This window comes from Bidens hawaiensis, unplaced genomic scaffold (genome assembly GCF_021521415.1).
Source record: "Bidens hawaiensis isolate Kalapana, Puna unplaced genomic scaffold, B.hawaiensis_p1.1 tig00029881_1, whole genome shotgun sequence".
NCBI lineage: Eukaryota > Viridiplantae > Streptophyta > Magnoliopsida > Asterales > Asteraceae > Bidens > Bidens hawaiensis.
The window spans coordinates 1-23218 of NW_027494960.1; the positions used below are offsets into that span (position 1 = coordinate 1).

General features: G+C 34.5%; 2 protein-coding genes across 2 annotated transcripts; one reads left to right on the forward strand and one right to left on the reverse strand.

The window, feature by feature from the left end:
- Window positions 1–557: 557 nt before the first annotated feature.
- On the reverse strand, window positions 558–5009 carry LOC143579590 (signal peptide peptidase-like 4). The gene is made up of 14 exons (XM_077062847.1): window positions 4800–5009; window positions 3539–3697; window positions 3354–3465; window positions 2823–2942; window positions 2585–2736; window positions 2271–2453; window positions 2145–2179; window positions 1902–2064; window positions 1758–1811; window positions 1466–1558; window positions 1233–1375; window positions 1086–1156; window positions 927–1010; window positions 558–710 (listed from the first exon to the last, which is right to left on the reverse strand). Exons 1-14 carry the CDS (start codon window positions 4962–4964, stop codon window positions 601–603), a joined length of 1644 nt encoding a protein of 547 aa, XP_076918962.1. The 5' UTR covers window positions 4965–5009; the 3' UTR covers window positions 558–600.
- A 12522-nt stretch (window positions 5010–17531) lies between these two features.
- LOC143579592 (uncharacterized) lies at window positions 17532–22468 on the forward strand. Its single transcript, XM_077062848.1, has 7 exons — window positions 17532–17927; window positions 18986–19178; window positions 19466–19533; window positions 19882–20923; window positions 21020–21135; window positions 21518–21689; window positions 21768–22468. Exons 2-7 carry the CDS (start codon window positions 19028–19030, stop codon window positions 22331–22333), a joined length of 2115 nt encoding a protein of 704 aa, XP_076918963.1. The 5' UTR covers window positions 17532–17927; window positions 18986–19027; the 3' UTR covers window positions 22334–22468.
- The last annotated feature ends 750 nt before the right edge of the window (window positions 22469–23218 follow it).

Genomic DNA, 23218 nt, shown 5'->3' on the forward strand with positions numbered 1-23218 from the left:
ATACTTGTAGTCGGTTCCGTGTCTAGATATGCTGGAGATGAGTTATCGGGTCACAGATCGTGTCTAAATGGATCTGAAGAAAAACTCGTTTGCACACCCCTGTTAAGGATGCCATTCATTAGTGATAAGCCTGGGAACAGATATCAACTTTGAACACGCACCAGTAAAAGTAACACAAGTTATAAGTAACTTTAAAAACCTTTTTAAATCTAAATCATGAAACCTCATAGGTGGTTATTATATTAAAAATGTTTGCTTTGATTCGAGTTTCGACCCAACAGATATTACAAATATTAAACTCACTGCTGTTCATAAATTCTGCTCTAAGATTTTCTATCTACATTTCACGATAAAAGGAGTAACTACAAAAGGCCAATACGTCTTATAACAAAACAAATACATAACGATATACAACTTTTAACGCAACAGGTACAACTTCTTAATGCATCGACCACTCGAGATTAGATGGTTTCTGCTCAGAGTAAGACTTGTGCTGCGAATCACACTTGGGGGCAAACTTGTAGTTTATAGTTCAGAAAATAGATACGTAATGCATTGGCGAATTGTACTTGCAGTTAAGGTTGTACCTTGTTCAGGGTTTTACTCGTCAGCGGATTGAAGCCGCACATGCGGGCAAATCTTGTCCGGCACGCCTTTTGTCCATAAATGTCTAAGGTCGCCTCGTTTTGTTCCTAATGTTATAAACGTGCCTGAAAATATGACATCGCCCAAATTTAATATAAATTATGTAATCATAAAAAAATTTAAATAAAATTTTGGGTTAAATGATGTTTGTGTCGGTGGACTGTCAACCTGTGACAAAACTCATATCATGTTCGGGTTCCCAGCAACCCGCAAACATGACACATTTAACAACCATAATTTTGACACCTCCTTTTGACACCTCTAATATTTAGAAAACCTACCTACTGTGAAAGGGACGATGTAAAGCAACGCTGGTTGACCATGTCCATCCATCAAGTTCAAGGCTACATATGTAATAAGCAGACCTGCATTTTTATATAAGGGTGATTAATATTTAAAACCGTAGTGCAAATTAACCACACCCGTACGAGGTTTCTTACCTAATCCGTAAGCAACCATTGTCCATAAGAAATACCCCTCTCGAAGGCTCTTGTTGGACAGCCAATCATACCTTTTAAGTTAAAAACACAACATTAGTTTAATCATCCATTCATTTGGATACAAAATGAAAACGAAAATGTTCAAACCTTAGAGAAAATGCTACTAATAATCCAGGTAAAATTATATCGCCAAATCCAATGATACTGTAGCCTCCCCAAGGATCGAACATCCTTGGAATTTTCAATAGCATGGGAATACCGTCTTCTCCACTCTTATCACCACGTGCCACCTGTATCGGTTAAATAAAATAATAAGAAACAGTCACATTGTCGTGATAACTAAAAATTAATTAGTTTATAATTTAAAATCATAAACTCACCACTATCATTACACTTTCATGGAAAATCCGTTTGGAAAGAAACACCCAGAAAATGTCATACAAGAACGCACAACTCAGGAGAACTGTTCCCACCTAAATTCATAATAATAATAAATTATTAACAGTAGTTAAAGTTAGCACACTTAGGTACACAAGTAAAAAAACTTATGTGGAGACTTAGTATGTTTTTAAGCATCTTATTAGATTTAATATTAATGATGAAAGCCCAATGGTAGTAACTGAAATGAAAACATTTGACTATTAGAATCTAACTGCAAGGAACAGTAATTACCTTAAGATTAGGCACTTGTATTATTTGGATTACTGTGATTATCAATGCAACACCCTGATTTACCATAGAAAAAATAATTAAATTTTGTATAAAGCCATTATTTCATCTATTTCAAGTCAAAAACCATTACAAAATTAATCTTACAAGTATATCTTGGCCAATCCAAGCGAAGTGGTGTCGGCGGTAAACAGCCCATAAAACCGCGCACGCCACGCAAAATGGAGAAACACCAAGTGTCAAATACGACACACCTCCTAAAAACGGGACCTTGATAAATGATTTTGCAGCCTTTTCAAATATCCTGAAACTGCATTTATTGAAATCGTTAGTTAACTAAAAGATGAATTAAATTCTCATATAACTGTTATGTGTGAAAAATATGCACACCATGCTAATAAAGCACCCAAGCACGTTTGCAGACCCTGAAAGAGAGAAAAAAGGAGCTCGTTTAATTCATTAAAGATGATCACATCAATGAAAATGGCATTCTTGTTAAGTGAATGATTACGCTACCTCGGCCCCACCAATGGCGAAGAGGACAACCAAAACCTCAATGAACACGTATGACATTTTCTTGTAAAGCAAAATTAAGAAACATGATGCAACCGCAATAAACACAATTGCTGACGTGGTGGTGATCTCCACCACCCCACTTGAATAAGAAGCCTCCGTACTCAAATATTCATCAGAAGCATCCTGTATATTTCAATATTAACCATATTAATCAACAAATTCAGATTTACTTAAGGAATGGTAAATAGACGTATAATAACTGCAAAGCATAACCCAAATCAACCATTTATAAGTAAGTGGGCCAAAATTGCCACCTTTAAAATTTTGTCCTGCTCAATAGCTCCTTCTCTGGCACTCCAGGCAGACCAGTAAGACGCACATAAAATGGTACCGACAGCCATAAGCCATAAAAACACCTCAGCAACATCAACCAACGGGCGTTTTGGAGAGTACAGCTGCACAGAAACTGAGAAAAGAACAAGCAAATTTCTAATTAATTTAAGGTAGTTTTTCTCAACTAATAATTTTAATAGAATGTTCAATGAACCCTACCGTTTACTTTTTCATGGAGACTCTGTTTCAAGCTTTCGCCGGCATCTTGTGGAAGCATCACTACTGGGATGCCAATATTAACATCAGGTTCATTGTCTTCACACACCATCTTAAACAATTCTGTAGAAAAAATACGCATTAACTACACCATCACAAAATATAAAAACTTTCAGTTGTATCCTTATTCATAGTAGATATTATATCACACAGCAATCATAATAACCTAAAGTAGCAAAGTAACGGCCAAAACAGTTAAGCTTGTACAGTTGCAGTCTATGTTAGAGGTTAAAGCTCATCGGCTATTGTTTACCTGATGAGCACTTACATTCCTTTTACTTAAGTTCTTATAAAAAATGAAAATGTTACATGCAAATATGAAAACTATATTACTATAATGATAATCACAAGTTTAAACAAAACGATTTAGAAGGTTATACACATGAAAAGAACACATTAACCGAATTTCAACCTGTTTCCTTATTAGGTAAATTTTTATTGGATTTAGATAAGAGCATAAACAAATGACTGTACCTGTGCGATTGTTAATAATGAGGATTGCTGAAGCACCAGCAGCTTCAGCAACATTTGCCTTGGTTGTAAAACTACACTTCCCTCGGTGCACAAGGATAATTTCACCAGTAAGCTAAACAAAATTGCAGTTGTCATTAAAGAGTTTACAAAAGATAGAAATATAAATAAACAAACTTTAAGTAAACCTTGTTTTTAGGTGTTGTACAGCAATCAGTAGGATCTGCAAGAGCAATCCTGGTTTTATGAGCATCCTTCTCCTTTGATTCCAAAGTGAGACCAAACCGAGCACCAACACCAACATATTCATCTTCTTCATTATCATTAATCCATGTCTGAACTTTCACCTGTTACACAATTATGATTCAACATCATAAAGCCCTAAAGAAAAAACAACAATTCATTGTTCCATCAAAAGCTTTGATAATTTAAAAAGTCCTAATCAGTTAGTACTTGAACCAATTTTGTGTGCAAAACATCATAAGTTCATAACCACATTTTAAACAAATATGCATATCACACACCACATTTTATCATGTTTTGCACACAAAATTTGATTTTTTACAACTTTTATCATGCTTTAATAAAAATATATATGTATTAATTAAGAATTTAAACAAATCTGGCAACTTTATCATGTTTTAATAAAAAATATATGCATTAATTAAGATTTCATAAAAATTTGGCAACTTTATCATGTTTTAATAAAAAGTATATGTATTAATTAAGAACTTTATAATATTTTGGCAACTTTTATTTCACTAAATATGTAACATTTATCGTGTCCCTAAACAGTCGCCTAAACTGTTTCTAAACAAGTTCATATACGTGTTTGGAAAAAAAAAATAACGCACTTAGTTATCGTGTCATGTTCATGTCTAGCTCCACAGGTAGTCGTGTCTTACCGTGTCCCGTCTGACCTATTACTACGTATGTTTCACCACATACGTAATAATATTTGTCGTGTACCTAAACAGTCGCGTAAACTGTTTCTAAGCAAGTTCATATTCGTGTTTGGAAAAAATATGACACAATTAGTTATTGTGTCATGTTGATGTCTAGCTCCACAGGTAGTCGTGTCTTATCATGTCCTGTCTGAACTATTACTAAATATGTTTCACCACATACGTAATATTTATGTGTCCCTAAACAGTCGCATAAACTGTTTCTAAACAAGTCCGTATTCGTGTTTGGCAAAAACGACACAGTAAGTTATCGGGTCGTGTTCATGTCCAGCACCACATATAACCGTGTCTTATCGTGTAGCGTCCGACCTATTACGCCACACTAATAACTACTTCACACACAAAATCACACACCTAATTTCAATTTCTCATAACCCTGACTAATTTCCAGTATCACAATTTCAAAACCCTAAAACCTAAAAACCCTAAAACTATATATTACCAAAATTTTCAACAACTTAACAATTACAAAATTAACAATTACCAGAACGAAGTTGTTGTCACAGCCAGGGCGTGTAGGGGCTTTATCGTCATGGTGAACTATATCGCCGGCGTGTGCGTGATACGCGCCGGAAATAAGTGAAATTAAAACCACGGCAAGTACAGTTATGGTTCGTTTAGCTGATACTGCTGCTGTTGATGGCTTCATTGATGGACTGTGGGTTCAGAGATGAGTTGATTTGAGAAAATTAAGGGGTTTTGTTGGTCATTTGACGGCGATGAAAACGGTACGAAATGGGTTAACATATACGTACGTATTAAAGCGCGTGAATATGTTATTATTTATTACGTCTTTTATTATTATTATTATTTAGATATTTCTTGGGTTTTATTCCACGAGTATCGATAAAACTAGTGTTTTTATGAAACAACTTTGTCCCAAAAAAAGGCGATATCCACGCATGGAGACTTGAGATGGAGAGAATCCCGGTGTTTTGTTCTTTGGCCAAGAGGGGTATACCGGTAGCATCGGTGGTATGTCCGGTTTGTGAAGAAGAGGTTGAGTTGGCGAAACATGTGACTATCTCTTGCCATTTCGCTCAAACGGTTTGGAGTGTCATTAGAAACATGGTGCAAGGTTCCTTCCATTTACGCATTCCCTGTCAAAGATGTGTTGGAACTACGTAGACACTCATTGCTATCTAGTCGAAAGGCGAAGGTGTTTCATGCGGTATGCCTTATTACGATTTGGTGTTTATGGAGAGCGAGGAATGCGGTGGTGTTCAAACGGAAACTGGTTAACTTGATTAACGTGATCGGTGAAATCAAGGCCCTAAGTTACTTGTGGGTGAGAAATAGGGGGGAAATCCCAACGCTAACATGGGAAAGGTGGTGCGGGTTCACATTTACTATGTAAAAGGAGTGTCTCCTGGGTGTTTTTTCACTTGTAACTTGTGATTTGTTACGAGTACCTTACTTGTAACGTTTCTTCTTTCTAGTTAAAAATTTTCTTTTGTTGGCCATTCAAAAAAAAAGATAAAACTAGTGTTTTAAAAACCAGTTTGTGTCGTCTGGTTAAACTGATAACACCATATTTCGTATGTTAGGCCGGTTCTGTATTTTTGTATTTTTGGGTTGTTTGTTAGAACATTAAACTGACTGTTTTTCTAAAATATCGGTTTAAACCGACAAACTAATGTTAATCCCAAGAGACTTTTAATATTTTCCGACTCATGTTTTTTAAAAATTACTTTTAATCTAGCGATTAACACTGAAACGAGTAAACTTTTGAATTATTTTTAAAAAATCAAGTGTTTTTGTATTATTTTTTGTATTAAGTATTAACTTTGAATTACACTTTATTATAAAATCATATACTTTTAGGCTATTTTTTGGATTGAAGTTGCATTTATATGAAATTATAAAGTAAATATTCAACCCAGTTGAACATCTCGATTCAACCGGTTATACCAAATTTTAGGTTAATTCGGTGCGAGTAAAAACACGGTTTTTAAAACATTGGATAAAACACAGGTCATTTGGGTATTATCCATCACCGGTGGCTTAGTGGTAGGAGGTTTGGGTTTTTCAATGAAGACTTAAGTTTGATCCCCACTTATGTCACTTTTGGTTGATTATCGCAATGAAAGATTTGAGTTAGGCCTCGTACAAGGTTGTCAATTCGGATCCTGAGTCCACTCGGATTTTCGCCCCACCGTGTGTTTCACAATAGATTTTTACTCTTGTGGCGGCACAACCAAAACCAAAACTCTAAACCAGCATGGGCCCAGTTAAGTCAACACAGTCTAGCCAGAATAAGACAACAGGGCTTTCCAAATTTAGAAAATGCGGTAATATAAATACAAAAAAATTTACGTTCTAATAGAAAAAGACAAAACACGGATCATGGCATGTGTTTGAATAGAATGGTATGTTCGAAGTGAGTGGTTATGTGTACTCAATCAAAGTTATTTGTGACAAGGATAGTTGTGGTTTATAAACTAAGAACAAAATAAGTTTTCAATGACTTTTGAGTGGCGTGTACAATAATACGCCGTTTTTTCTGATTGTTGTGACTTCGATGGCTTATGTTCTCTTGTTTTTGTTAGGAGTTTAAACCTTTTTAAGATATATTAACACTTGAATAATATAAAAAAAGAGTAAAAGTATTTTTTTTACCATATAATTTCACATCTAATGTATACTAAAAGGTTTTTTTTAATTTTAAAAGATAAAATTTGACAAAATTGTGGGGTTTGGTTGGTCAGAAATGGTACGAAATTGGTAAACATATACATACGTATAAAAGCCCTATGCACGATATTGTCGATATATCACCGATATATCAGTGATATATCGGTTATCGGTCCCTTCGTGAAATATCAGTCAAAATATCGGTACCGATAATATCAGCGATATTGACAGACTGATATTTGACCGATAGATCACCGATATTCCCGATATCAATGTTTTAAGTCTTAATTATCAACTTTTAGTGTTCAATGTTAGTGTTTTAAATCTTAATCAATTCTTACTTGCCACGATTGTTATTGTTTTACAATTTGCAAAAGGTTAATTTGTTAATGGTTGGAGACTATATTGAATTATAAGTGTTAAAATGTTATATATATGAATTTTACATGATATTAAAATTACCGATATCTCACTGTAATAACCGATATTTCAGATAAAAGCGTGTCAAAATGTTATTTTTTATTATTATTTTTTGAAAAAATTACAAATTTTGTCTTTTTCAATTACTAAAATTATGGAATGGGTCCTTTTTGAAAATGAGTTTCATCCTTTATCCTTTATTTACATGTTTGTCACTGTTTTAGTCCTTTACACTAACGGTTATCCGTTATTTCAGTTAAGTATTGGCATGTGCTAGACATACGAGGGCATTGCGGTAATTTTACTTCTAAATATTAATTATTAAAAAAGCTAAAATAATAAAGTATAATAGGACCCACCACTAAACCCCATATTCTTCTTTATTTTAATCAAGTCCTCCCAACCCTAGCCACCACCATTAAAGGGCCGCCGACCACCACCATTAAAGGATTGCCGGAGACCACCATCAATAGAAACGCTGACCACAACCCACCGCCACCTTCTCCGGCCACCACCATCTCTCACTAGTCACTACCGTCACCACCATCTCCGCCCGACATCTATCTCACTACTCGTTTTCTTCTTCAACCACACACCATCTCGACCCCTCGACAGAATATGATATGCCAACTCCACCGATCATCTTCTGCAGTGAAAATCGAGTCCGACATACTCGCCGGAAAATCTGATATAACGTCACCAATACACCGGCCAACCTCGAACTTGCCGGAAATCCGGCTAGTTTAAACAAGGTGGTTCTGATCTCTGCCAGAAATCGACGTTAGCTCAAACCCATCTTCATCGTTGGTTCAGATTTGCATATAGCGAAGAGAAGTCGGTCCAGATCTAAAGAACGAGGTGGCCGAAGATGTCTAAATCTGAAAAACGAACCAACGATGAAGTTAGCGTCAGTTTTCGATGGCGATATGAACCACCTCATTTAAACAGATCCTATTCCGACGAGTTCTATGTTGACCGGTATGATGCAGTGGAGGTGGTGATATATAAGGTCAGAGCTCCGGTGAGTTCAAACTATGTCGGTGTGGTGTAGTAGTGGTGACGGTATGTTCCTAGTGATGGGTCGAGATGGTGTGTGGCTGAAGAAGAAAACGAGTAGGGAGAGAGATGTCGGCCGAAGATGGTGGTGATGGTAGTGACCAGTGATAGATGGTGGTGGCCAGAGAAGGTGGCGGTGGGTGGTGGTTAGGGATGGCAATGAAACCCGAATCCGATGAGAAAACCCGAAACCCGAAATAAATGGGACGGGTAACACCCGACCCGTTAGGGTTTGGGAATAGTTTTGAAATTTTTCACGGGTTTGGGACGGGTTTTGGGATTTCTAATATACCTGATTACCCGATAACATAGACCAATTTACCCGATTATATAGCCGATGTACCCGATATAGCTTATTATATTATACATATACTATATTCCAAATATATTATTTGTCGAAACTTGTTTATGTCAATTATTTGAGATATTTTACCTTTATGGTAACCATCTTTGTAATCGATTAGTTATATTTTGTCAAAACTCCGGTAGAAACCCGACAGTTTTGAGCCGAGTTATACCTGACGAGTATTTGTCAAAACCCGATAGGAAACCCGAAACCCGATGGGAAAACCCGAAACCCGACGGGTAATTACCCGATTAAAACCCGACGGGTTTGGGATGGACTTTTATAACCGGGTATGGGTTTGGGAATACCTAAACCCGACCCATTGCCATCCCTAGTGGTAATCGACATTTCTATTGATGGTGGTCTCCGGCGATCCTTTAATGGTGGTGGTCGGCGGCCCTTTAATGGTGGTGACTAGAGTTGGGAGGACTTGATTAAAATAAAGAAGAATATGGGTTTAGTGGTGGGTCTCATTATACTTTATTATTTTAGTTTTTTTAATGATTAATATTTAGAGGTAAAATTACCGCAATGCCCTCATATGTCTAGCACATGCCAATACTTAACTGAAATAATAGATGGCCATTAGTGTAAAGGACTAAAACAGCGGCAAACATGCAAATAAAGGATAAAGGATGAAACTCATTTTCAAAAAGGACCCATTCCATAATTTTAATAATTCAAAAGGACAAAATTTGTAATTTTTTTTATTTTTTTGTTATTATTAAGGGGTGGCAAATGGGTCGGGTCGAAACGGGTTAGGGTCGAAAACAGTCAATTAAAAAAATTGGTTGTTTTGGTTTGGGTGAGAACACGGGTTGAGATAAAAAAAACCCTAAAAAAATCATAACTCAAGGTATAAATATAAATTAAAAAAACACTAAAATGTTTCCTCCGTTGTCCTTGTTCGAAAAAAAAAACTTGAGAAATTGAACCGAAACAAATAGACGAAAACAAAACATTAAACCATAACTGAACCAAACCAATCAAAACAAACAAAAATCAATCAAAACAAAACTAAAAGGCTGAAACCGAACAGAAACAAAACCGAAGAAACCGACCACAACAAAACAATTAACTGAAAATGAATACGAAATCGACCAAAAAGAAACAAAGGAAACCGAAACCCAATTAATTCTGATCCGAAACATGCCACATTCCTTAGGACACTAACAATGGGGAAATTTCAAGTGATCCATTTTGACCCTTTTAGTTAAAACATCTTACCCTAGAGCCGAGGGTCTCAGTGGAAGCAACTTCCTCAAACCCTCTTCAGACCCTATCATAACTTTGCTATAGGGTATCAATGGAAGCAGCTACAGGGTATTGGTGGGGTTATATGCATCTTACCCTCCTCATACTCTACCATAGCTTTGCTATTTGTGGGATTTACATAGTACGATGACGATGACGACGACGACGACAGCGGCGGTGCGCAGCAAGCGCTGCTGATGTGTGACACTAAAGGATCACGGAAGACAAAGTATGACATTGAATTTCAATGGTTGATTCTTTCGAGACAGTAAACGCTGATTGTTCACCAAAGGATCAAGTCTTTTACATTCAAGTAGCAATCACGATTCTCCTAACTTGGCATAAGCCATTATTGTTGTTTGAGCATTCTCAACCCATCCCCCAAAATTATGTGAGGGAGTTTGCAAATTATAGGGTAGGAAGTTGAGAGAAAAAGTAGTGATTCTTATGTAAATTTGGGAAAATTTTATTTACTCCTATTTAATTTTTAATATTTATTGAAGTAGTTGCGAGTAAAGGAGAGAAAAAACCGTAATAATAAAGATATAAAAAATATTATTTAATTAAAAATAAGAGAAAAACATAGTGTTTTTTAATGTAATTATAAAGATAGGGATAGAGGACGGGCCGAGAAAACTCTTTGGATGGTGATAAATGCCAGTTAATTTCAATCAATAAACATCCTACTCAGATTTTGTGTGAGTATGTTGTTATTTGGCTCTATCACACTACTCCTAAAGTATTGAAGTAACCGTCTCTCTCTCTCTCTTCATATCTATACATATATTCGACCATCTTCACTTATACAAGTTACAAACTATAAACAAAACTAGTGTTTTACGCTTCGGACATGTCGGATCTGTTTATGTACTCATCGATTTGCAGAGTTGTACTAATGTGGGTTCAATTGATTAACATATAAAAAAAATTTTAAGTACATTTTTTCGGTCAGTAAACCCCGAGCAATAAACATAAAATGTTAACAAATTATATATAATAATAATAATGATAATAATATCAAATATTCATACATGTATAAGTTTAATGCCTTCCTTTGAAATAAATAAATGAAGATTATATACAAAGGAAATGGAAAAGGACTTGGAATCCTACGTACGTTTACAGAAAACAAAACAAGTTCAAACCAAATAGACATGTTATGCTACCAATAATCAAACAATGGTCCCTGCTTGAAACCGGATTCGAGCGTGCGTCCTATCATACTGATTAACCTCTCAAATAATTTATCTAAATATCAAAACAAGAAGCTAAAGTTTATGGCATCAACCACCACTTTTACTTTATATAGATAATACCCAATCTTTCTTTTTTAAACAAATTCTTGATAAGTTTAAAGAAATTGATTTATGATCTATATCTATACTATATAATAAATAAAAGTTTACTCTTGCCACATGTCATTCTCTTATGCATTCATGCTATTTTTTTTTCACCCTTCTCTCATATTAATTATACATTAATTATACATATTTTAAAGTTCTTTTTATATATTTTTTGTTTAATGATTTCTCTAATTGCTTTTACAAAATGTATTTTATTTCTTAAAAACGCTAGGTTTGTTTATAAAACATTTTTATAAACGGAACATTTTCATTATTTAATTTGTCTAATATAAATTATATCGTTTTTATATGTAAGAAAATATTTACATGTATATAAAACATTTTAGCTCATAAAACTTACTTAGCGGGTTCATTGTTAAAAATACTTGGATCTTTAATTGAACTTAGCCCGCCTTATTTCCCCCCTATAATCGTAATCTCTTTCTTTCTATCCATATATTATCGATCAAAAACCTTATTGATTCTCTTTTACTGCACATTTTGACTGACTGAAGCTTTCTTCTATTGATGACTGGTTCGTATTATTCCGATTGTACCATTTATGCTCTCATAATTCTATTTTACTTTAGCTGTTACCATATTTTAGTGTATCGTCTACCGTTGTATCGAAAGAAGTATTTAGAGATTTATGATTTATTTTTAAGATTGTGAATATGAGTTGTAATTTAACTTCATACTTATTAATGTATTACTCAACTTTATTTATCAAAAGTTATCACTTACAGAATTTAAGTTGTCAAACCCATGTATGACATGGATATCTAACCTAGTGTACTTATATAACAAATACAAGTAACACCAAAACTGATCAACGACCTCGCTCGCTTGCACACACGTAACTTCTTCCTCTTTCTTATAAGTATTAATTTCGTTTTCTAAATCCTATGCATTTTCTCCCAAAATATACTAGTAAAAAACTTAGGAACTTAGATTATCTCTTTCCCATTTGATTAAAGATAAGATTCTTGTTCTAGACACAAATAATTACAGCCCAACAATTTAATTAAATAATTATTATTCATTATCATTTTGGTTTACCTCTTGCTAAATTTAATAATAATCGTACACACACACCAACTATGTTACTAATATGATTTGATGTTATGCGATCGTATATGGATTTAAGATTTGCTGGTATAACCGTATAAGGTGTTGTATGTTGCCCTATACATTTGCATAAAGCAACCAACGTGACGGTATACGCTCGTGTAGAGATAGATATACCTCCATACTGCCTTCGTTTGGGTGATGGATGCGGGGTGAGTTTGGACACAGTGGAATACTCTCTTTAAAAAGTGCAAACACTTTTTCTTTTCATATGACTGTCATATATGACTTACGAGACTCATATCTTAAATATATTGCTCCGTATATTCTAGCCATCATATTGCTTTATTTGCAAATGGAGGCTTTTTATGCATTTGATCAGAATTCACAGGTATGGGTCTCATCAAATCCAGATAGCCTTTAAACGGGATATAGCATCTTATTAAATTAAAAATCAATCTCATCAAATCCAGTTAACCAACGATTAACGTCGTTAGTGGAGATGCTGATGTGACTTTTTTTAAATTTTTTTTAACCGGGTCAGATGAGTTGGCATGCCTACTTGGAAATTACATTTTTTTAATAAAAAAAATTTAAATGACACAATGACTTTATTTTTGTTTTAATTTTTATGTAACAAAAATCAAAATCATATTAAAGATAAAAAAACGCTTGTAATTATGGTGATTTAAAAAAAACATATGAAAAAAGTCATAGACGTTTTAAAATGATGGGAAAATTAACATATAACTTGTATGTGTAAAAAGAAAAATGTACTATTATTTTATACTCTTTTTATATCCCCAATTAACACATGCCAATTAATTATGATTCTTACAACTCTATTTTTGTTAGCCTTTATAGAATAGCGCAACCCTTAGTTTTACGATAAAAAGTTTACATAAAGGTGGTAAATTAAGAAAAAAAATATTGAAATCAAAACTGGGCCTCCATACAATGGGAGTTTGGGAACCATGAGCTGGGTTCAAATAGGGCTGTCACTTTTATCCGAAACCCGAAACCCAACCCGAAATCTGTACCCGAACCCGAACTAACCTGACTCGAAAAATCCGAACCCGAGAAAAGACTAACTTGAATCCGAACCGAAGTAATTCGGATTGGTTCTCGGGTTTGATTTATAAGTTTCGGGTCAACCCGAAATACCCGAATAAACTTTTAGTTTTGAAATTAAATATATATTTAGGTATAATAGGTTAGTCTTAGTCACTAAAGTTATCAGAATCTGGCCATAATCGACTGTTATTATTCCAACTAATGGATCGATTGTTTATTGTTAATTTATGTTTTCCGTTTATTACTAATAGCAATTGTAATCGAACAACCAAATCAAGTCCGATTGAAGACGATTATGGTTTGAGTTCGATTTACTCTTCTTTTGAATTGCTTTATCACGTTATGTTGGTTTATTTTTTGGATTATATGTTGTTTTAATTTTAGCATTGTAATTTTTAAATTTTGTTTGTTTTGTATTTTAGGATACTCGAAACCCGCTTAACCCAACCCGAACCATAATTACCCGAAACCGAAACCCGTGAGAGATTTGGTTGGGTTTCGGATTAAGATTTAAAACTTTGAAACTCGAATAACTAGACCTGAAAAACCCGAAACCCAAAAAATAAACCCGAAGAACCCTAGGTTCAAAGCATCCAAATTTTCATTCTGGGCCCCTTAATCTAAAAGGATAAAAATTTATTATTCTGGTTTTGTATATTTAGTTTGTGAACTATATGGAACCAACCCATATCATTATTTATTTGTACTTTTTCTTACTTAGTTCTATATATACACAATTGATTGACCTTAAAAATTTAGATATTTAGACTAACTTCATGTATCTTTGTAAATATACGTTCTCTCTTTTAACTCATATTCGTTCTACTCATTGTTATTTTATTGTTCAAGGTCTTTCATTCTCTTTTTTTCATTCTCTCTAGGCTTTACTATGCCTTCGGCCCTTATCAACTAGTAAGAAAGGTTCTTTATCCTCTTCGTATCACCAATATTTATCACCGATTATGTTCCACGTAAGAGCATAGGAGATAGTCGGTCCTTTTACCTTTAATGATTTTAGAACAAAAGTTTAGTTCCATAATAATATCATTAATATGATTATAATTTCATTAGTTGACTGATAAAATCTTGAGATATAATAATGAAATTATTATTGCAAATCCCTTGATATTGGTATCTATCTTTTCGTCCATTTTGAACAACCCCTTGACTCAATTTATATATTTATACAAGATCTATTTTAAATAGAACATATTTTTTTAAACTACTATATATTATCAACCAGACCTGATTTTCAGCCAAATAGGAACCGAAACCCGAAAACCTAAAGAAACCTTAGAAAGAAAAATATTCACACACACCAGTATTAATTGTTAGTTATAAATGCTAATAAAATACATAAAATTATACTTTTACTAAATAAAATACATTACAAAAGAAAGTAAATAAAATACAATCATACAAGAAAGTACAAATGATATAATTAAAGATTCATTGAATCAAGGAGTGCAATTTAATAATATAAAGAATGAAGTAGACAATCAAATGAAAAACATCGAGGACCACTCCTGCCTCCATTTCTCTAAAATACAAGTGCTTCCCAACAATCTTTAATCAAACTTAAATAAACATGTCACACCCACTTATGCTAGTTTGCACGAATAATTTGAGCTAGAACTTGTATAAAGTTGTTGGTTTAAATTCCGAGTCAACTCAGATTTTTGTTTCACTGTGTGTTACGCTGTTTATGTGGCGGCATAACGACTATCAAGTGGCAGCCAACGACATGGTTTTCGATAAACACCTAAGCCAAATTCTAAAGTCAGTGTGGGCCCGGTTAAGACAACATAGTCTGACTAGAGTGAGACAACGGAACTCTCCAAATTAAAGATTGTCGCGACGTAAACAAAAAACAAAGTCGCCGTTCTTAAAAAAAAATAATCAATAATAACTAGGAAGATTCCCGGGGCGTTGCGCCGGGTTGATGTATTAACAGTCGTACCCGTACAACTTATCAAATCGTGCAGCGCGTCTGTAAGTCGAGGTGAATTCGATCAGTGTTGGGTTACGAAACCAGTAATAACCCCCCACCCCACCTGAAAAAGTTAAAAATTTAACTTTGTTAACGCAAAAAACCAGCAAATTAACATAAGAAAACAAAACATGCGTTGCGGTTATGAACCGATAACACTTTGGTTGGTATCTAGTTACGAAGCTCAAAAATAAAGCAAATCATAAATACGTCCACATCCAAATACAACAATTTAACATATTTAAAATATATTAAAAATGTGGCGAACAAAAAAACAAGAGCGTTGTAGTTGCGAACTGATACGAATTCGTTGATTCTGGAATCGAGGGACAAAAAAAGTGATAAACAAACATGCACGTTGCGTTTGCGAACTAATACGAATTCAGTCGGAATTGAAGTTGTCGGCACTAAATCGTACGCAGAGAACCATGTGTTGTGGTGGTGAACCGACACAAGTTCGGATGGTATCAGGTTACGACACCGAAATTAAAGCAATAAGTTAATTCATCAACACTCAAAATACATCAAATTAACATATTTACATAAAAAAGACCATGGCGAAAAACAAAAACATATGATCGTTGTGGCCGTGACCTGACGTGAATTCGTCTAGAATTGATGGACAAAAAAAACTCGTGGGTAAAAAACCTTAGGTTGCGATCACGAGCTGATGCAAATTTGACAGGAACAATTTGACAGTATCAACAGTAAAAAAATCCCGTATTTTATGGCATAAAAAAGACCATGGCGAAAACCAAAAACATGTGGCCGTGACCTGACGCGAATTCGTCTAGAATTGATGGACAAAAAAAAAAAACTCGTGGGTAAAAAAACCTAAGGTTGCGATCGCGAGCTGACGCGAATTTGGCAGGAACAATTTGACAGTATCAACGTTAAAAAAATCCCGTATTTTACGGCATAAAAAAGACCGTGGCGAAAACCAAAAACATATGCGCGTTGTGGCCGTGACCTGACGCGAATTCGTCTAGAATTGATGGACAAAAAAAAAAAACTCGTGGGTAAAAAAACCTTAGGTTGCGATCGCGAGCTGATGCGAATTTGGCAGGAACAATTTGACCGTATCAACGGTAAAAAAATCCCGTATTTTACGGCAGCGAATCGATACGAATTTAAAATCAAAAAACTAATACAAAGGCCGACAAACCACGTGAGACAACGTTTATGTCTCCAAACTTCTTAATTATTATATATAATATAATAATAATAATAATAATAATAAACATGTCACACTGTTTCTGGCATATTAATATACTCTCAAGTGGGTGACATTGATGATGATACAACTGCAGATGAGAAACAATAGAACCTTTAGTTCAAAGCTTTCTCATTCTGTTTCATGATTATGTTTATGTCATCTGTTTATTTTTCAGTGTGCTTTTGTGTATCATGAATTGATTCCATTGGGCCCACCACAAAAGCACTTTCCTCTTCAGAATCCCAATATTTCATCCCAAATTGACTCCTTTTTAGCACTTACCAATGCCTGCAGCAGCACCCATAAACATAAACCCTAAATCTTGCAAGAAATTAAGTGGGTCAGTGTTGGATTCCATTATTATCAAGTTTTTTGAACACCCATTTTCAAACAGGTCTGATTTTGTAGAATCTTGATCAAGATTGTTGGTTATTGACTTATTGTTATAAAGCTTGGATTTTATTGTGGATTCTTGTTTTTTTGTGTGTGAATTAGCTTGTTTTTGCTTGAATGATCAATGATGGGTTGATGGTCCTACTACACTAATGCAGTGATGTCAATTTTCTCTTATTCTTCTTCATTGCAACCACCACATTGTTTTTTTTTAAAATATTTTTTACAGTTTTTAATGGCTGCCACACATTCACACTTAATTTTTCTAAAATGGGTTAGTGTTTAATTCATTTGGGTACTCTGTTTTTGATCAATTGAAAAAAAAGCCTTTTTGTTTAATAGTTTTTTTTATTGCCAAAAGCTGTATGAAGTATAATCTTGGAACTTTTGAAAATTTTTTTTCATAATAATCCACCAAAAGATCCTATTATATTTGAGAAAATTTGAGGTACCCAAATATTGAATAAAGTTAGGGTTTTTAAGAGTTTGATTAAAATCTTGGATGTCTGATCTTTATCAAGGTCATTTAGTTTGGTCAAAAGTCAAAGCCCTTGAAGATTTGTAGTTTAGGGTTTATAAATCTTGAAAGGGGTGATTGTTAGTCTGCCAAGGTGATGTTGATCACTTTCTTAAAGTAATCAGATTCCTCACATGGATCCAATGAAATTAGTAAGCAAGACTGAGTGAAAAGAAGAAAAAGAGGATTTTTTTTAAGATTCTTTATCAAATCAAAGAATTGAAATTCGGACCGTCTTGATCTTGTCTGAAGAACAGCTTGTTTTGCTCTTGTTGGTATCATCAAAAGGTTCTAAATTTAGGTACTTTCTCATCTCTGCAAATTTCTAGTCATTGGTTTGGATTTTGTAGACGATTAATTAACCTTTTATTATTTGTACTATTGCATTTACTTCGACAACATCAACGGTTGGTAGTCATCGTATTTTACTGAAAATGCAGCTGAGTAGTTTGTATCTTAATAAAACTCTGTTTTTCCAATACTTTCGAAGAAAAAATGGAAAAATATTGCTGCTAAATCGTAAATGTGTGTAAAGTAATAACCGTTGCAAGGGAAATAGAAATAAATGACTGTCAGTAGGCAATGATCATGCAGATTTTTTGCTGAAAAGTTCGTATAGTGATAAGATTTGTAACAATCTTTAATACTAAAATTTTCTTTTGCATTATTTTTAAAAAAGTTGATTGTTTAAAGTTTAAAGTTATAGACGAAATAAGATTTGTAACGATTCTACAGGGGCTTTGACGTGTTACCATCATTTTACTCTCGAAAGTGCAAAGAGAACCTTATAGTTGGCAAGAATGCATAAATGTCCGTGAACTTACTAAGTTTGTGCATTTTCACTAGCATGCCGCGTTTTGCTGCAAACCCTCCAACTTATGTATTCAATAATTTTTTTTGTGCCAATGCATTTTTTTGTTGCATTATTGCACATAGTTTGGATGTTTTGATGGATATTTGGACGTGTCTTCTCGAAATGATGAATGGAAATCATATGACTAGTTGCTTAAAGTTAGGGATACTTTAGGTAGTCTATATGTATAATCAATAATCAATTTTCTTGCAGCAATTCATTATCTGTTTCTCTGATTATCAATATATTAATTATTCTGATACGAAAAGATCAGCGAATCAGATTCGTAAATAATTTTGCATATCTATACATACCATTAAAGGCTAACATCTGGCCGAGTGATTCAAAATGCTAATCACTTATTTCTTGAGTCAAATATATATAGACAAAAACTATTAAGTTTTATCACATTTCACCGTAAGATGCAGCATTTCTAGTGATTTGAGCTTGTATTCCCCTTGTTTTTTTTTCTTATCAGGCTTATCATCTTTGTTTGTTAACAAAAGATAAAAAAAACGAGGATACTGTTTGAGGATCTCGATTTCATTATGGCAAAAAAATCACAACAACGTCCTGCCCGACAAAAGAAAGACACATCAGGTTGTATGTGGGGAATTATTAGCATGTTTGACTTCCGATTTGGTCGGACCCCAAGAAGGCTGCTTTCAAATCGTAGAAGATACGACAATTTTACTTATGGTAAGACTTTATGTTGTTTGTGTATGTTTTCCTTAGAGGTGGTGCTTTTGTCCCATTCATTAGCAAAAGGGTGAACTTTTAAATATGTAGTTAAGATAGAAACGGGTCAAACCGGTCGAAAGTTGTCCAACGTGTATTAAAATTCGAAAAAGAGAAGACAATAAGTGTTTGACCCGAACCCAGTTTGACCCGTTACCCCACTCACCCAGATTCCCAGTTCTAGTTTCTGAATAAAATTACGTGCTTGTGACCTGGTCATATAAGTTGTAATTTTCTTGTTTTTCCAGGACCTCCATATTCCACGTCAGAAGCGAATTTTCCCACAGATTGGCAGGAGATGCATCCAAGCATTCAGGTATAGGATGTTACAAGTTTGACCTTTTAAAATATTTTAAAAAAAAAAAATCGAATAAATTCAGTTCTTGTATTGCTGTAAAGATTGAAGATTCTGTTTTTATCGCCTCTTTTACCTGTTTAACACTTTGACTAATGGTCAAAAGTCAAAACACTTTTGTACAACCATATGTGCAGTCAAACTGTGGTCTAGTTTTTGAATCATGCAGAAGATGTTATATGTTTATTTTGTTCATTTGGCATTTACTGTTAAGGATCTTGATTCTTGTGTTACAAAGACATGACGTGACTGTGGGACCCACAAAACCGAAAAAAATTGACCCAAATGGTTTTCTTAACTGATCCTCAGGATATCGAAAAGGCGAACAAACCGACATATGATCTTAGGAGGACAAGAGTAAATGAAGTTACTGAAGAAAAGATGTTCATTGAGCAAGATTTGAAGCCAAGAAAAAGCCACGAGCGCAAGAATATATCTAAAACATTAAAGAAATCTTTTGATGAGGAAACCTCGATTAGTCATCAAGCTCAGAAAACCTCACAGTATCGTGATCTTGAAGCTCTCGTGAGAGAAATCTTACTGATTTATCGAAAAAGGAATGGACAGCATGGTGATCTCGGTACAGGGGCAAAAGGGTCTTTTCCTATAGTCGAAGAAAAGCTTATCGCAGCCATTGAGGCGTTGCTGAGCGAGAAATCAAGAAACGGGGACCGCAAGAAGTTCCACCGTTCAAAAGAGATGTTTCAAATGTTGACTTCAAATAAAGAAATGTTCTTGAAAATTCTTCAAGATCAAAACTCGATTTTGCTAAAAGAAGACCAGAAGTCAAAGTCAAAGGGTCAAGATTCAGAGGAACCCCTGGCTCATAAACATCGAAAGATCCACAGAAGAAAGAGTAAGTCCCAAGAAATTTTACCCTCGTATGAAAAGGATAGAATTGTCATTTTGAAACCTGGGTATTCTGATAATCGACAATCACCGGGGCCCAGGGAAAGAGCGGGAAAAATGGTTGATAGTGGATGGAGTTCTCCAAATAGAGATCATTTCTACATGGAAAGATTTGCTAAAGTTCCAAACGGATTTAAACGTGCAAACGAAATTAAAAGTGAAAATGCAGAAAATCGGATATCAAACATTTATGTCGAGGCTAAAAAACATTTATCTGAAATGCTCACGAGTGGCGACGAAGATGCCGAGTCAATGAAGAGAAGCCTCCCGCCCCTCCCGAGAAGTCTCGGGAGAATTTTGTCTCTTAGAGAGTACAACTCCTATTCTCCGTGTACAAGTCCTCGAGGTCAACCTATACCCGTGGTCAACAAAAGTCAACCAATCGCAACTGTTGAAATTCCTGTAAGGAAAGCTGAGGTTCTGGATGATGTCACTCGTGAAGGTACTCTTCTTTCTTAAGTTTTGGTTTTTACTTTCGAATAAAACGTTATGTTTTGACTTTTGAGGTCAAACTCGTCAGTCTTCACTATATGTGCAGGGGATCAAGAGAGTGTAAAATCGTCTTTATATGATAAAGAACACGAAAAGCAACCAGAAGAGTGTGAACCCCGTGATTCTGCTACTGAAGATCGACCTTCTGAGAGCTTAGAATCGGTAATGAATTGCTTCACAAGTTTATCGGTTTTAAACGAGCTATCGAGCTTGAGCTCGAGCTCTTCTTGTTTAATTTAACGGAGCTTGAGCTCGGCTCGTTTCGAGTTTTATGTCAAAAGCTCGAGTTCGGCTTGTTTATTATTTATTTAATTATTCTGTTTATATAAATATTTAGTTACTTCGTTTATATAAATATATATGTATTTTTGTACATATAATTTTAATTTTTTGTATAGCAGAATGTATGTTATTTGGTTTTTCTTAACATGATTATATATTTAATAATATTTATTATGTAAAATTTTATAAATAAAAGTTATGATATTTATATAACTAATAGGCTCGTTTAAACTCGTAAAATGTTCTTCGTGCCGGTTTGCAGGATTTACCTGAAAAGAATGAGCCATCTTCTCCTCAAAACCCTTACGAGCATTCAGTTGCAACCAAAACCGAAGAACACGAGATACATCCCGCGAAACCTAGTCCTACATCCATTCTCGACCCGCTATTTTCGGATGACGATATTATCCCTGCAAGAACCGTTTCTCCACCTGGTATGCATATGCTATAAATATGAAATAATATTACTCTCATAGTGTCATTTGCTAACTTATAGTTTTTAAAACACTCAGTTGAAGTCACGGTTCAACCACGAAGCATCCAGTTTGCCGAACTCGTTTCCGGTTCTGATAATCAACAAATACGAATCACAGACTCGGGTGATAATGAGGAATCCGAGTTTGAATATGTTGAAGCCGTGCTCCTTTCCTCGGACCTAAACTGGTCAGGTTTCGAAAGCCGGTGGCTTTCATCGGTTCAAATACTCGACCCGTCTTTATTCGATGAAGTGGAAACTTTTTCGGGTCGGGCCAAACATGACCAAAAGCTTTTATTTGATTCAACTAATGAAGCTCTTGAAGACGTATGCAACCGTTTCATTCCCGAGTCATCATTTATTAAACAAAATGTTGGGCCCGTTCCTAAAGGTATGGACCTGATAAACGAGGTGTGGTCGAGGCTCGAGTCACGTCTACGTAAGGTTCACCCTCGGGATTTGAACACGCTCGTGAGAAACGAGTTGGAAACGAATAGAACGTGGCTGGATCTTCAAACCGGGTCTCGTGAGGTGGTTAATGAGATTGAAGAGTTAATATTTGAAGAAATAATGGATGATGTCCTTTTTGAGTTTGTTTGTTAATAGATGATGGAACGAGTGACGGTCTGTCTTGGTCGTAAAACCCTATTCGTTTGAAATCGAGTTCCCGGAAGTTGGTTTTCTTGTCCTTTTGTTTTTATTTATGAGAAAGCCAGGTTATGGTTTTGGTGTGTTTTATGTGATTTTGTAGCTAAAAGATATATATATATATATATATATATATATATATATATATATATATATATATATATGAATGGAGGTTAGTTTGCAACTATTTATGTATCATCATATATAAAGTTGAATATTAGTAGTAGTTTGTGTTAGGCAATTTTATTTGACACAATGTTAAATTTTATCAACTAGTAAGTTAATTATCTTCATCATTTTCTCTGTGCTTAGAAAAAAATACCAAAGGAAAAATAGATATTGTTTGGGTGCAAGCCAGGACTAGTGCTTGGTGTTGTTTGGTTCACGTAATGCTATAAAAAGAATAAAAATATTTATAAGAAACTATAATTAGTTATGTTAAGAGTAACTTATATATCCCCTTTAAACTCTTAAAACCCTTTGTCAATGATTAAGAGTTTGGGTTCTTGTAGTGTGTTGTTCAGTGGGCGGGCAATCTCCGGGTTGTGGTGGTTGTTTTTGGCGTTGGTCATTTTGTTTATAAAAGTTTATAACTCAAAAAAAAAATTATAAAAGTTTATAATTAAAAAAAAAAAAGATTTTGATTTTCAAATTTAACAAACAAATAAAAGAATGAGGCACAAGTAAAAAAAAAAAAACAATCATGCATATATAATCGGGGTTTACTTAAAAGTCATGTCATTTACTTTGTCGCCCCCTTTTACTTTCTCGTTACAGCCTCAATATCCTTGTTAAAGCCCCATGACGGCATAACCCCATATTTTTCTCCATTACCGTTCG